Below are 14,210 nucleotides of genomic sequence, written 5' to 3'. Positions count from 1 at the left end.
AGGTGGAAATGACAGAAAGAACTGATAAATAGCTAAATCATGTCTCCATGGATGCCAGCAATAGGTTATGTTTATAAAGCTGAAACTGTCACAAATTGCATAGTTTCTTCTTTTCTCCCATACTAAAAAATGTGTAATAAAGACAAAAATTACAACAGAAAGGCCAAAGCATCCACAATTACAGACTTGTACTCTTGACAAAACCAGTGTTGCAGCTTGTCCTTAATCTTTCCTAAACATATTCAAACACAACTCAGTCCCAATAGTACATAAATACTTAATGCTATATAAAGACAAATATATTAAAACATACTGAGTGACTGACTTACTCTGGTCCATTCATGCCTCTTGATCTTATGTATAATTAAAGCAAAGTACCATAGACAGGTCTTGCTTTGAAAGGTGTGCGATGGTCATCTGAACAAGCAGAATCATTAACCATGGTGGCTTCTCACACACGCACAAAGGAAAGTGATGGTGAATGTATTTGTTTCTGCTGGTCACACCTTCAACTCTCTTACCATCATCTCTCTGTGCTTCTCCAGAGACATAAAAACACTTTCTGGAAAGGTCAGAAGTTACAGGACTATTCCGACTCCTCCTTGTAACAGCAATCTTCTGCTAAAAACTGTGAGGGTCCTGCTGCATTAAGGATATTTACACTCTCCAAAGTAGGGCAAGGATGAAGGAGGCAGAGTGGGCAGAGTGACAAACTCCCTAACAGAGATAGCTATATGAGAAACTACTGAAATATACGTATTTCAAACCAGTGACACCATTATAAACTCAAATCCTATTAAGGAATTTATTAAAATCCGGAGGCAAAAAATATTTTTAAATATACATTAATTGTCAGAACAATTATTTCAAATATGTGAAGGACACTTACTATCAAGTATTCAGCAGTCATCTCTTAAAACTGATACTCAGCCAGTATAAATTACCATAACTCCATTGATGTTAATGGATTTACAGAGGCTAGAGAGTCACAGAAAGTAAGTTTTGAATGATCTAATAATAAAAAAAGCAAGTGATAATGATCTCAGTTGTATCACCACACACCTTGCTGCTCATCAGCGGACAAGCGTGACGTGACCCAACTTTCCCAAGGAAAAATCTATCATTGTGCTACCAAAAAGCATGAATGCTTCAATCTCAGGGCCAACTTTTCTGAGAATTTGAAACCACAAACAAGAAAAGCTTATACAAGACGAATGGTGATCTTGTGCTTAAGACATGAGCCTGGGAGTCATGAGCCTGGCTTTTTGCCTGGCTTTGTCCCAACTTGCCTACGGCCTCAAGCAAGGTCTACTAGCAGCAATGACAGTAAAAGGCTACAAATTCACTCTTGAGCATGGCTGTGGGAAACAGTTCAGAGTTCCCAAAAGATTAAAAATAACTTGCAAAGAAGACAGAAAAAATAGATCAACTAAGCAGGAAGGGTTATTGTTAAAATTCAATGTCTCTGTTATGCTTATGAATGGTAAGCTAAGAATGAAACTAGAAATTAACAGAGCAAAAGTGGTACCCTTAAAAATAGGCCCACATCAGCTAAATAATAAGGGGAAAGTTTATTCCACCAATAACTCCTGTGTAGAGTTTTAGAGTTCAAAGAAACATATTTGGTATAACCTTTCAGTTCTACTACACTTAGAATTTCTTTCTCACTCTTTTTTTTTCCCTCTTATTCTTTTTTTTTCTTCCCTCTTCTGTATGATAATCATTAACTTTCCAGTCTCTGATTTGGTTGGTTTAATCATCCTCATGGGTGATCTAGAGCAGACAGAAATCACTGAAGTCCAGACTTTTTTTAAGGTTGTTCAGTGACAACATCATCTCAACACCTTTGGCTCTCTGGTAGTGATTCCTCAATCACAATTAACATGAAATACCTCAATGTCAGGAGCTGAGAAACTCAGATAACATCTGTTTAGAGAATAAGTATATATTGAAGAGTATTAACCTGAGGTGTGTGTCTTTTCCAGAGCGGGTTTGACTGCTCTGCCTACACTCCAGCCTGTCCAGATTACAGAGCAGCTTCTGTCCAGAGGCCTTGTGGATTCCTGCTCTACTCTGCACTGGTGCGGCCTCACCTGGAGCACTGGGTGCAGTTCTGGGCGCCACAGGATAAAAAGGATATTAAGCTACTGGAGAGTGTCCAGAAGAGGGCTATGAGTTGGTGAAGGGTTTGGAAAGGAAGCCGTATGAGGAGCAGCTAAAGTCACTTGGTTTGTTCAGCCTGGAGAAGAGGAGACTGAGGGGAGACCTCATCATGGTCTACGGCTTCCTCACAAGGGGAGGAGGAAGGGCAGATTCTGATCTCTTTGGCGACCGATGACAGAACCCAAGGGAATGGCAGGAAGATGTGCCAGGGGAGGTTTAGTTTGGGCATCAGGAAAAGGTTCTTCACCCAGAGGGTGGTGGAGCACTGGAACAGGCTCCCCAGGGAGGTGTCACAGCCCCAAGCCTGACAGTGTTCAAGAAGAGACTGGACAATGTCCTCAGACACATGGTGTGAACTGTGGGATTGTCCTATGCAGGGACAGGAGTTTGACTTGATGATCCTTGTGGGTCCCTTCCAACTCAGGACATTCTATGATTCTAAAGGATGCACAAGCACAGAACTGCCTGAGCTACAATATTCTCCGCAGGCTCATTAACCAAGGTGCAGCACCACGCGAACTCCATGGTTCCCAGATGCAAACTGGCTTGCCTCTGGCCATCTCAAAGCAGCATGAACATGCGACTGTCTCCATCAATCTGTGTAAGCAAACGCTACATTACTTCTCTAACTTAAGAGTTGTTTGAATTCTGTACATGTGCCAAAGAGTAACTGGTTATGACAACAGGACAAAGTCTCACCTTGCCAAACAGCCGGTATTTCTAATGCAAAACTGTAATTATGTATAGATATGCACTGAAATAGCACAAATGAAATATTTTATAAAAACTGCATATGAGGCTCACACATCATTATATAATAAAATGGCCTCAAAATCTGAGGTATTTTCTTGCTTATCCACAAATCAGCATATATTAACTTCAGACATTTGAAAAGCCTTTGTTCCCAACTAATAAAATGAGAGCAGAACAGACCTTGAAAGCATCTTGAAGTAATGGAAGATTCAATAAGAAAATGGATAATAAGATACTTTTAGCCTAGCAAAAAAATGTGAGCATATTAATAATAGATGACCAGCACTACTCAGCATGGATGTAGAGATCCGTGAAATGTTACAAAGCCAAGTCTCATGCCAGTGAAATGCTGGCTGGTAACGCTGACCGAGTCAGTATGTGTGAAAGAAATCTTCCCTTGAGGATGTCCGATGAGTATATTCTCAACCACAACACTTTTCAGATTAGGAGAGGGTACTCATTTTTTGCAGGCTTCCTAATGGTTCAATGACTTCATCTAATGGCAGCCCCTAATAGTGCCAGCACTTACCAGTCAGTGGCACAGCTGCCTCGGTGCCAGCTCCATCCCTCCAGGTGGTGATGCCTGAAAGGAAGGACACGAGTGTCCCTAAATCCTGCTGTTCTCAGTGGGAGATGAGGTTACTCACTCCAGTAGAGGAGGTGCTCAACACTTAGCACAGTCAGACTAGTGTGCTTCTGATAGCTTATGTTCTTTAAAGCCACAGAGATTACACCTTAAACACCAGCATAATTTACTGCTTTGTTTTTAGAGGAAAAGAATTGAGTGTGAATGGACTGCCTTGGAAATTACTCTTCTGCCTAGATAGGTGGGATTCACTGTCAGATATGCTTTTGTCATTCGGACAAAAAGGTACATGTAACAAGGAAAGTTTGCTTCCCAAGAGATTAGGATTCTTCTTCCTATTTCAGTAAAACTGCTGTAATTTCTTAGCCAATTCCATTTACTAAAAATTGAATAACTGGGTTAACAAAGGTAATATGCCATGAACTCACAGCTCTTTCAGTGCAAATTAAGCAGTGCTTACACCTATCAGCAGAAAGAAAACAAAACCTTCCTGACTCAAAATTGTCCCTTCCCTGTACACAGATGGTCAGTTGCAGCATTTTGAGTACACTTACTTTTATAATACCCTTAAGTGACTGATGCCTGTCTTCTCCAAGACATGTCTACTCCTTTCCACTGTGGCTTGTGCTGAGCTTCAGCTGCATGCTCAGAAGCTCCAGAAGCACTTTGCTCACATGAGGTTCTGGAACAGCCGACAGGACAGTGAAGCTGCAGCATTCCCAGAACAGCACAGTGTGTTCAAGGCTCCACCAAAGACAAAAGCTAAAGTTGGATGAGAAAGACTGCCATTCATTCCAATCTTCCCAGAAAATATCATCATAGTACGTTTTTGCTTCCTTGGCTCTTTTTATTCAAAATATCTGACGCTAACACAGTAACTTTACAATAGAATAGTGAGAAACCGGCTTAGCAGTAGCAGCATGTTAGAAAAGATAGAGTTTTGGGTTTTTTTTCTTAAGGTCTTGTTTTCAGTGAAACCTTGGACAGGAATTCCTCCCACACACAGAGCTAACCTTCTTCTGTCTGCCGAAGAAGGCTTCCATGTCCCATTTTCCTTGTGCTCATCTAAAAGCACCTTTCTACACATCTCATCCATGCTCCCACATAATCTCCCTCACTATAAAAGCATTTCAGGATCTTTCTGCTCATGGTTCATCTCCTAATTATTCTTCTTGCTTTGCTTTATCTGTAGCTTCTTTGGTATGTGTCAAAACCCTCCTTGGGGGAGTTCCATTTGGCTCGTTGTCAAACATATGCTCTTTATATATATTTACACATACTCTCAGCCAAAACTTCTGTACTGATGAAATAGCAAAACCTTTTCTCTCAACTTTTTTTGGAGAGATCTATGAAAAAATTTGTGATTACTCAAGAGAGTCACTCTCAACATAAATAATTGTCTTACAATTATCTTACTTTTCCATTTCATAAAATTTTCAATTTTACTACCTCATGATGTTAATTTCTGTAAGGGATATTTGCCTGGAAGAAACTGGTTGTTGAATTAAGTACAAAACTTTTCTTTTTCCTGTTACTATAATGCTGCATGCATTAGGTGGAAGGGGTTCACTGCTTCTTTTGCTTGAACCTGTCATTATAAAGCACCTATAGGTAAAAGAATGACTTTCAGCAACTTTAATGAGAGCTGGAGGGCATTCAGCAACTCGTAAGAACAAGTCCCAAATCACCACAGCATTAAAAAATCCATTTGAGCTGAGATTACATGCGAGGTATGGCTGTGTTTGAAGAAGACAGGATGATAAGGAAGTATAGTAAAAAGTGAAAAGACTAAAATAAAATCTTCTACTACCTTTTTATTACCAGAGTGTTAAGCACTCTGTATGTTCCTGTGCTCAGAGAACAGTGATTAAATCCATCTTATCACTGTCTTTTACAGACCTAGCAAAGGCACAGATCCATGGCGAGATTACAAAGTTTTCACTGGCCACACATGAGGACAAAAAAAAAAAGAAAAAAAAAGCCTGTGACATACTAAAACCTCTCATGTGCTGCTGACACGGCTCTGTCGAGGAATCATGGGTCTTGCCAAGTGCAGCAGCGTATGATCCGAAACCTGCTGGCCTGCCCTACGGGAAGGTACGCACCAACTGCTCGGGAGAGATGAGGAGAAAACTGTTTCATCTTAGACAAATCTGAGCTGCTTCAAGATTCAAAGTGAGACGTTTTCCATTTGTTATTGCCCGCATTCTGTTTTCAAGGCAAAAAGCACTAAATAAAAAGAAGTAGGAAATTTTCTTCTTTCCAAGCAATTAAAAAGATTAAATTTACACAAAATCAACACAATGAGCATTATTTTTCATTGTGATTTAATGTCACTCACAAAGCTAACAAACGCCTCCCTACACGGACATCCCCAGCAAAGATACCCGTCCAGCATGAGCAACGGCAGCACAAACTTCATTACGCTGTCCTGCTCGCACCACTGAAAAGAAGACCTGAAGAAAACATGGGCGAAAAGATCGCTTTGGTCTTCACAACAGCGTGGCCACCAACCTTGACCCTCCTAGTACAACATAAAAGGTGGAAATTAGGACTAATATGGAGATGATATATTTATATTGATGCTATATCAAGATCACTAAATTTTCATATAAACCATAATGACATTTGCCCTCATCTAACTTGCAGTACATTTCAAAATGTGACCTTGAGGTGAAAAACTCTGTGTCGTCATATCAGTCTCTTGAATCACACAGTCACTTATTTCTGCTCCTTTACGTTACTCATCTAGAACCAAGAATGTGCAGTTAATTTTCCTGTACACATAGAAATAACAGGCTCTTTGACCCAAAATGACTGCAGTCTTGCTTAGCAATTAATTACAGAACTGAATGAATAAAATATATTTTGCTTCAATACTAATTAGTCCAAAATATCTGACATACTATATTGTATCACAGAATTATTATTTGTGAAATAATAAGTGATAAGGCCATCACAGGTACTTCTCCTTTAATTTAACACTGAAGTTTGATACCAAGCAATACAACTGAATACTTGGACTGTTTTTGCCATTTCAAGCCTACTTCCACAGTATTATGCCCACAACAAATTAAGAAACTAATTATTTCAAAACAACCCAAATTACCTTGACTTGGTATAAACATTGCTTGGCAACAACAAAAACATGAGTGTTTTATCAACATTCTTCTGCTAAATCCAAAACACCACAATATACCAGCTACTGGGAAGAAAAATAACTCTATCCCAGCTGAAACCAGGACATCCTTTAATAAATAACTAGGGTCTTATTCCTTATGCTCTAGTAAGATCACATAATCATGGGATAAACTAAGTTGAAAGGAATCTCTGGAGCTCATCTGGTGAAACCTTTACTCATAGCAGGGCCAAATTCAACATCAGATGCACTTCAGTCAGATCAGGTTTTTCAGAGCTGTGTTCAGCTGGGTTTTGAATTTAATCAAGGATGAAGTTTCCACAGCTTCTCCGGAAAACATGAACCAATGTATGACTGCTCTCACTGTGAACTTTTTTTTTCCCAATATTTAATCAGAATTTCCCCGTTGTTGTATCCAAGGCCCATTGCCTCTCCTCTTTTCACTGTGCACAGCCCAAAAGAGACCATCTTACCAATATCTGTACTGAAGGTACAAATTGATTCCAGTCCTATTTAAGTGAAGTACAAAACCTTCACTCACTTTTCCTGTGCAATACCAGGGCAAATGATTCTGTCTTTGTTCATCTAATCAATTGAATTCATTTATTTATGTGCAAAGTAATTTGGACATGATAGAGGAGCCAAAATGCAATGCATTTACCTGAAAAATAAAATCATTATTTTGTTACTTATTTGACAACATACCAGACTGACCCCAAAACTAAAAGGATCCACTTTATACCTCTAAGATAGATGTAAGACATATACATATTGGAAGACATGACCTAAGAATACCTAGTCTTACAAGTTTCTATTTCAGATCCAAATCTCACAAAATCAGTAAAATTTAAACACCACTTAATCAACTGCCAGTGCAGTTGATCTCACTTCATCTCTAAGCACAAACCCGTTCCATGTTCAAGGTGCAAGTCCAACCCAAATCCCATTTGGATCCAACAATGCTATCCGTCTGAATTTCAATGATTTCCAAAAACGCAATCTGTGTTTCCTGGTCCCAAGAATTGTGTCCTGGCAGAATGTAGCGGACCCTGAAACAGAAGTAGATCAGCAACATATTCCAATATCCTTTAAATAATTATTTGCAAAACTTCCTGATCTTATGAACAGAATGATAGCTATATGACTCCCAATTTTCAGTAATTGCCATTACTATAGTTGAACTCTTAATTCTTCCACTTCATCACTGTAAAAATTCTCATTATAGTTTCAGATGACAACTGACTGTCAGTCATGGGGCAGCAAGGAATTGTAGAAAAACAGGCTGCTGTGGTGAACAGAACCTAGCATCAAGCATGAGCTTCACGGCTTCTTTAAGAAATTCATCCAGTTCAGAAATTTCAGAGAGCTCTGCAAGTTCAGGGTTCCTCAAGTTCTGAATATCCAACTTTCGATCACCAAACTGAAAGAAGTATTATGTGCAACTTTGGTGGGAGGCGATTTCACTCCTGAGGCTGAACTTCTGGTGCACAGAATGGTGAAACACTGTGGCGCTGATGCACTGTGAATGTGTGTTCTACTAACAGGTTCCACTCAACAATTTTGTAAAATAAACCAAAAGCATAAAGTGAAAACCACTTGTTGCTATTAATAGTTGTTACTCTTTTATCCCTGACGATAGAGATCCTAAAAATGATATAGTCTCATATATTTTTTGGATCGCAAAGATTTAACTCAAGTAGATCTATCTGATACAGTGTACTACTTCCAATCTTAATGTTAAATGCAATTATACACCTGTGCAACAAACATATCAGATTCTTAGAGACGGCCACCAGCAGCAGTTACATGTCTTGGGGAATGTCATTTGAGTTTTTGGAGAAAAACACTGTTCCCACATCAGCAGAAGGAGAAACATCCTGCAACCAGCACTTGTTTGGAGCTAAAATCCCAAATCTCCTCCACCCTGTTAGTACAGTAGGCAGCCCCTCATACTTCCTCCTGTTTTATCAGTGGACAGATGCTTCATCTCCAGATCAATGGGCCAGTGATTCTTTTACGAACATAAAAAGATGCAGCAATTTACCAGTTCAAGGATTTTACTTTCTCAAATTTATCAAATCCCTTGAAACCCTGAGCTGTTAACTGAATGACTGTTGTCTGTCAGTTCTAACATAAAACCACAGAGTGCCAAAATACTAAGCTAGAGTTTCCAGCTTTATAAAGCATTTTAAAATGCGATGAAAATCTATGCACAGCATATATCACTTCCCCACATAACTGCTGAAACTCCAGTATGTACAGTAATAAATGGTGAAATGCCATCATTCAGCATAATGGATATAGTCTCATCTCCAAGTATAAGGATTTACATACATCAGTGTAATCAGTGTAATTCATGTTAATGGCAATCACAAACAGAAATCTTTTAAATGCTAAGAGAAGAATTAGTTTTTTAAAATGACCAACTATACTCAAACAATCACTAGTCAGAGCATTAAAACACAGAAGCTGTGTTCCACTAAAACTATTTCCCAGCGTGGTCTGCTGATACTTAAATTATTTGGAAAGTAACAGGTTAAATAGAGAACAGCCTATTTTCCACTAGCTATACATTTCTGAATCAAGACCTACACAGTGTCACAGTGCAGGGAAGTCAGAGGATAAACACATGAAATGAGATTGTCAAAGCAATGAAGAGGACTTAGCCATGTGATTTCCATTAATCTTTCCTTCTTCGCTTTGAAAATTTCATTCACAATCTCTGTTATTTAGAGTTCTATGTGTGTGTATACCCATATACTTCTAGGTACCAAAAACTTCCACTTACTGTAAACCTTGAAACAAAATTATCCCGCAATGGTAGTTCCTCAGAAACACATTTTCAAAGCAGCACAAAGGTTTTCACTGTGTGACACATATTAATATCAATTGGATTCACACAGCTAAATCTCTCCACAATTCAATGTCAATTTACCCCTTTCAGAATTTAATTTTTTTTTAATTTGTTTTATTTTCCAAACATTTTCTTGTTGCAATACATTATGGCATGGCGGCTACAGTAGCACAGACACCATCTCTGGCAGCTGCTTTAATGTTCTAGTACAAGACGAGAATTTTAGTGGCACCTGTAAGACTTATGGCTATAATCTAAAGGATTCATATATCTTTGTGATACACTTTCCTCAGGTATACATAGTTCCTAATAGTCTTAAGGACAGATTTATGCAGAAAAAGATACACATGTACTTCTGAGTTCTTAGCTTGACAGCTTCGGAAATGGCATATGACAATGCTTCAGTCAGGAAGAGCTGTTTTGCTCTTTGCGGGGCGGGGGGGACAATACAGTTCTCCTTATGCAAAATTCCCTTGGCTTTCAGAAGCAGAATCCACCTGTAGAGGTACAAGGAAACCACGCTGCTAACAGCTTTTCCTGAACTGGTGCCACCTAGCCTCCCGCCTCAGCGATTTTTTTCAGGGTTCTGTATTACACATCATGATACGAATTCACGCTAAAGCATGAGGTTTTCACTAAACGATAGAACACTAACTACAGACTGTCCTTGGCACTACTGAATCCAACATTAAACTGTGTTTCTTATAAAATGTAAAAGCTGTCAGAAATACACACTTTCATCGATCAAAACATAATGGAAAACTGGTATTATCATTTTTATGTCAAAATCCTCCAACTGTCAAACAGCAATGAAAATTACAAACAAATCTTCTCGAATCTAACACACTTAATGTATTACCATTAGAGAAAGGGTATTTTATCAACTGTCATGTAATAACTGTTGTTCTCTTCACCTTGTAATTCTTCATCCCAGCAACATATAAACATGCAGCCTAGGAAAAAGTTGGAGAAGACGACAGTTTTAAGGAATCAATAAATGGCACTTTGAGGCCACTAAATACTGCATCTTTCTTTAGAACAAGAACCAAATCTTTGGTATGTACATGTTTCCAGAAATGTTGCTTTTTTACTTCACATCATCTTATATCAAAGAGAATCCACACAGTACATATATGCTATAAAAGGTGTTGCCAACTGTGTTTTATAAGGTATCTCTTTCTCGGGTGATATCTAAAGGTTAAGTCTGAACTGTTCCCAGACCCTTTTCTGACATGACCAGAATATGACCAAGGTGAACAACTTCCTTTTATAAAATTCACGCCCATTTGTCTCCTTTTCTAAAGTTTTTTCCTCATGTCTTATAAATCATCTGCACTTCTGAAATGCTACAAAGTTGCACTACAAGTGCTTTGGGGTTTGTAACATTTAATCTAAATCTTGTCCACAGTCACTAATACCTCTTTCACCCTCCATAAACGGATGCGAGGTAAAATAAACCTTACTTGATGACAGTAATGTCCAGGGATGCAGTTTTGCTGTGCATGCCTTATACTCATGCACTCTGAAATGTTAGGAAAAGATCTAAAAACACCTGTGGCAACAACTTTTCCAGCCATAAACTGAACACAACTACCACTGAGATCATGGAGAGTACCTGAACTTTAAGTTCATGCCTACTAGATCACTTCTCAGATCTAAAACATGACTTTTATTTTTAAATGAAATTAAATGAAAATGAAAGCATTTTTTCCATACAGACATTTATCAGTGCCCAAAAGACATGGATATGACAGTAAAACTTTATCATAAAACAGGTAGGTACAGTAAAAATACTACACATTAAAGTCATTTTTGAAAGTTGTTATATCATTTGATAGGTCTTTTATAAAACACGAATCTTTCTCTGAAAGACTTTATAGACTCTGTAGATTATGGTGGCTATTCACACTTCACTTCAACTTTTATAGCCTCCAAGTAATTCTACAGAATAGTAAATAGAGTTATTATAACCTTCAAACTGGCAGAGAGATATATTTGAAGAAAAATGGTTTGTTTTCCCTCCCACATGCACTGAAGTAAATCAGGAGTGATTCTGCTGCAGTCAATAGAACAGTATCTGCAAAACTGATGCAAAACAAGGCAAAAAAAGGCCAGAAATGTCTAAACAAAGCTTTCCTCACACTAAAAGTACCAATCCCACGTCTTCTCTGCTTTTTGGCAAGGTTGTGCTACTGAAATACTTATACCACACTTAGCTCCATCACACTAAAGCACATCTGAATAAAGTCCAGACTCACACAGGGAACAATGGAGATGATACACCAGTTTACACAGGCTGCGAATCTGGCATAAAGCCTTGAAAATGAATGAGGCTCTTCAAATGCAGTAAGTGTACTTATTGCATTTAAGTGTATTACCCCTGAAACAGAAGCTATTTCAAAGTGCTGAAACAGAAAACTAGAAAGATTAGCAAAGGATCAGGAAAAAAAAAATAAAAACACAACAGTGAATGCATCCGACTTCGCTTCTTTACAGACACACACGGAAAGAACAGCACTCATCTTAAGAAAGATCATGTGGCAAAATGATGACTCTGAGTCGCTAGAAAAGAGAAAAATCTTTTAAAACACTCTTGGGACTCCTGGGACTACTGTTAAAGGAAGAGCACTATTTTATCATCCAGCTAATGAGCCAGAGAGGAAGGATTATTATTGTTTGGCAGTGTTTTGTCTCGACAACTCTTTTCTCTGAAACAAACACGCCAACTTCAGCAAACAAAGAGAAGATGCACCCTTCTGTGGGTTCAGTCGCACGCTGAGGAATATTTAATCGGAGGAAAGGAACCTCAGGAAAAGTCACAGCAGAGGGACGGCAGGTGCCGCTTTTGCAAAGGTTAAGAAGAACAGAAAAAGGCGAGAGGCGGCGATGACGGTTCCCTTCCCGCACGCCTCCCCACCGCGCTGACGCGGGCGGCCCGCGGCGGCAGCGCCCAGCAGCGCCCGGCCCCGAACCGCCCCAGGGCAGCGGCTGCCGGCCGGGCGGGGGCGGCGTCCTCCCCTTTCTTCTCCTCAGCGTCCGCTCGCAGCAGCCGAGGGAAGCCCCTGCCTGGCACCAGCGGGGAGCGAGGACGCCTCCGAGCGATGCCGGGGCGGGGGAGTGTCTCTCCCTCAGGCCGGGAGCGCTGACAGCCGCCCGGGCTGAGGCGCCGCGGCCCCCGCCCCGATCCGCCGCTTCCCCCCTCCCCGGCCACGGGGCCGCTCTCGCCCACGCCGCGTCCTCCTCGCCTCCCACCGCAAAACTTACGGGCCGGGGGTCGGGGGCGAGGAGCGGACGGGCCGGCGGGGCGGCGGGAGCGCGGCCGGCCGCCCGCACTCGCGCACGGCGGGGACAGCTCCGCGGCCGGGGCGCGGGGGGAGAGCGCCCGTCCCTTCCCACCCCTCGCGAAGCCGAAGCGTGCCCCGGGGCGCTCGGGCGGGCACTCACCAGCTGCAGCGAGCAGAGGAAGATCAGCGTGCAGCGCCCCGTGCAGCAGCCCATGGTGGTGGCGGCTGCCCGCGCAGCACCGCCGGAGAGCCGCCGCTCCTCCGCCGCTTCCCTCCCGCGCTGCCGCGGCCCCGGAGGCGAAGCGGGGGTCTCACCGCATGCGGACGGAGCGCCCGTGCGTGCGTGTGTGTGTGCGTGTGTCCCGCCTTCTGCTGCTCCCCCTCCTTTGTTGAGGGGGTTTCTCCTCGGCGGCGGGAAGGAGCGCGGCCCCGCGGAGAGGAGCCGGCGGCAGCGGGGGGCTCTGCCCGGCACAGCGCGGGTCTGGCTCTGGGGAAGGGGCAGGGGACGCGAGTGGGCGTGTGCGGGGCGGGGGTGGGCAGAGGCAACGCGTGCGGGAGGCGGGGGGCTGGCGGGTGGAGTGGGGGGTGCCGCGGGTGGGCGTGCTGGTGAGGGCGGGCGAGCCGGGGGCTGTGGGAGGTGTGAGGGGGAGAGGAGCGGGGGCGGCGGGCTCTCCTCAGGGCGCCGTGCCGGGGGAAGGGGCACGGAGGGGTCGTTTGCGGAGATTTTGGAGGCTCCGAGGGCAGGCGCTGCTTGAGGGGGACTAACCGGGAGCGGCGCGGGGCCGTGCGGGCAGCGGCGGCCGAGGCAGCCGGGCGCTGGCAGCTTGTTGCGAGCGCCCGGGGAAAGTTCAAGCGACTTGGGCGGGGAGGGGCGGGGGAGCGACGGCCGCCGAGCGGCGGGGCGGGACGGGACCGGTCCCGGAGCAGCGTTGGCCCCGGAGCAGCTCGCCCGTGCGGCGGCCGGGGAAGCCCGGGGGCGGCCGGTGGGCCATTGTTCGCGGCCAGCGCTGTGGCTGGGGCGCAGGGTGGGCAGGAGGCGGCGCGGGAGGCTGCCGGGCCCCTGCTCCCCAAGGAGTGCCGGAGGCAGCGGCTGGGTGGCCGCCTTGGGGAGCCCGTGTCCTTCCCGCCCCCCTGCGCGGCGCCTCCGCGGGCAGGGCGAGCGGGCTTCACCGGGGGCGGTGAGTGGCCGGGGGGTCCGAGGCTGGCGCTCGGGTTGTTTAATCCCCTCCTGGGCCGCTGACGGGCGGTGCTGGGGGAGAGGGTTCCCCTCCCGCCGGGTCCTGCTGTCCCTCGCCGGTGTGAACTGGGAAGGGCCTCCGGAGAGAGGGGCTGGGCCCCGGCAAGAATCCCTCTTGGCAAAGGTAAATGGACTCCAGGAGTTGCAAAGAAGAACTCCTGCGTGCAAGGGGGAGGATGAATAACCACTGCCCT

At 43.5% G+C, this 14,210-nt stretch overlaps 1 protein-coding gene across 1 annotated transcript in view; it reads right to left on the bottom strand.

Moving 5' to 3' along the window:
- The window catches only part of NKAIN3 (sodium/potassium transporting ATPase interacting 3), a 346,886-nt gene extending 333,777 nt beyond the window's left edge, over positions 1-13,109 (bottom strand). Inside the window, exon 1 of the mRNA XM_065629251.1 lies at positions 12,940-13,109. Within this exon, the coding sequence (XP_065485323.1) occupies positions 12,940-12,993 (54 nt within the window). The 5' untranslated portion in view covers positions 12,994-13,109. The remainder of the gene's footprint in view (positions 1-12,939) is intronic.
- Between the last annotated feature and the right edge of the window lie 1,101 nt (positions 13,110-14,210).

The sequence above is a fragment of the Caloenas nicobarica genome, chromosome 2 (assembly GCF_036013445.1).
Source record: "Caloenas nicobarica isolate bCalNic1 chromosome 2, bCalNic1.hap1, whole genome shotgun sequence".
In the NCBI taxonomy this organism is placed as follows: Eukaryota; Metazoa; Chordata; class Aves; order Columbiformes; family Columbidae; genus Caloenas; species Caloenas nicobarica.
This window is presented reverse-complemented; position numbering and strand designations above follow the sequence as displayed.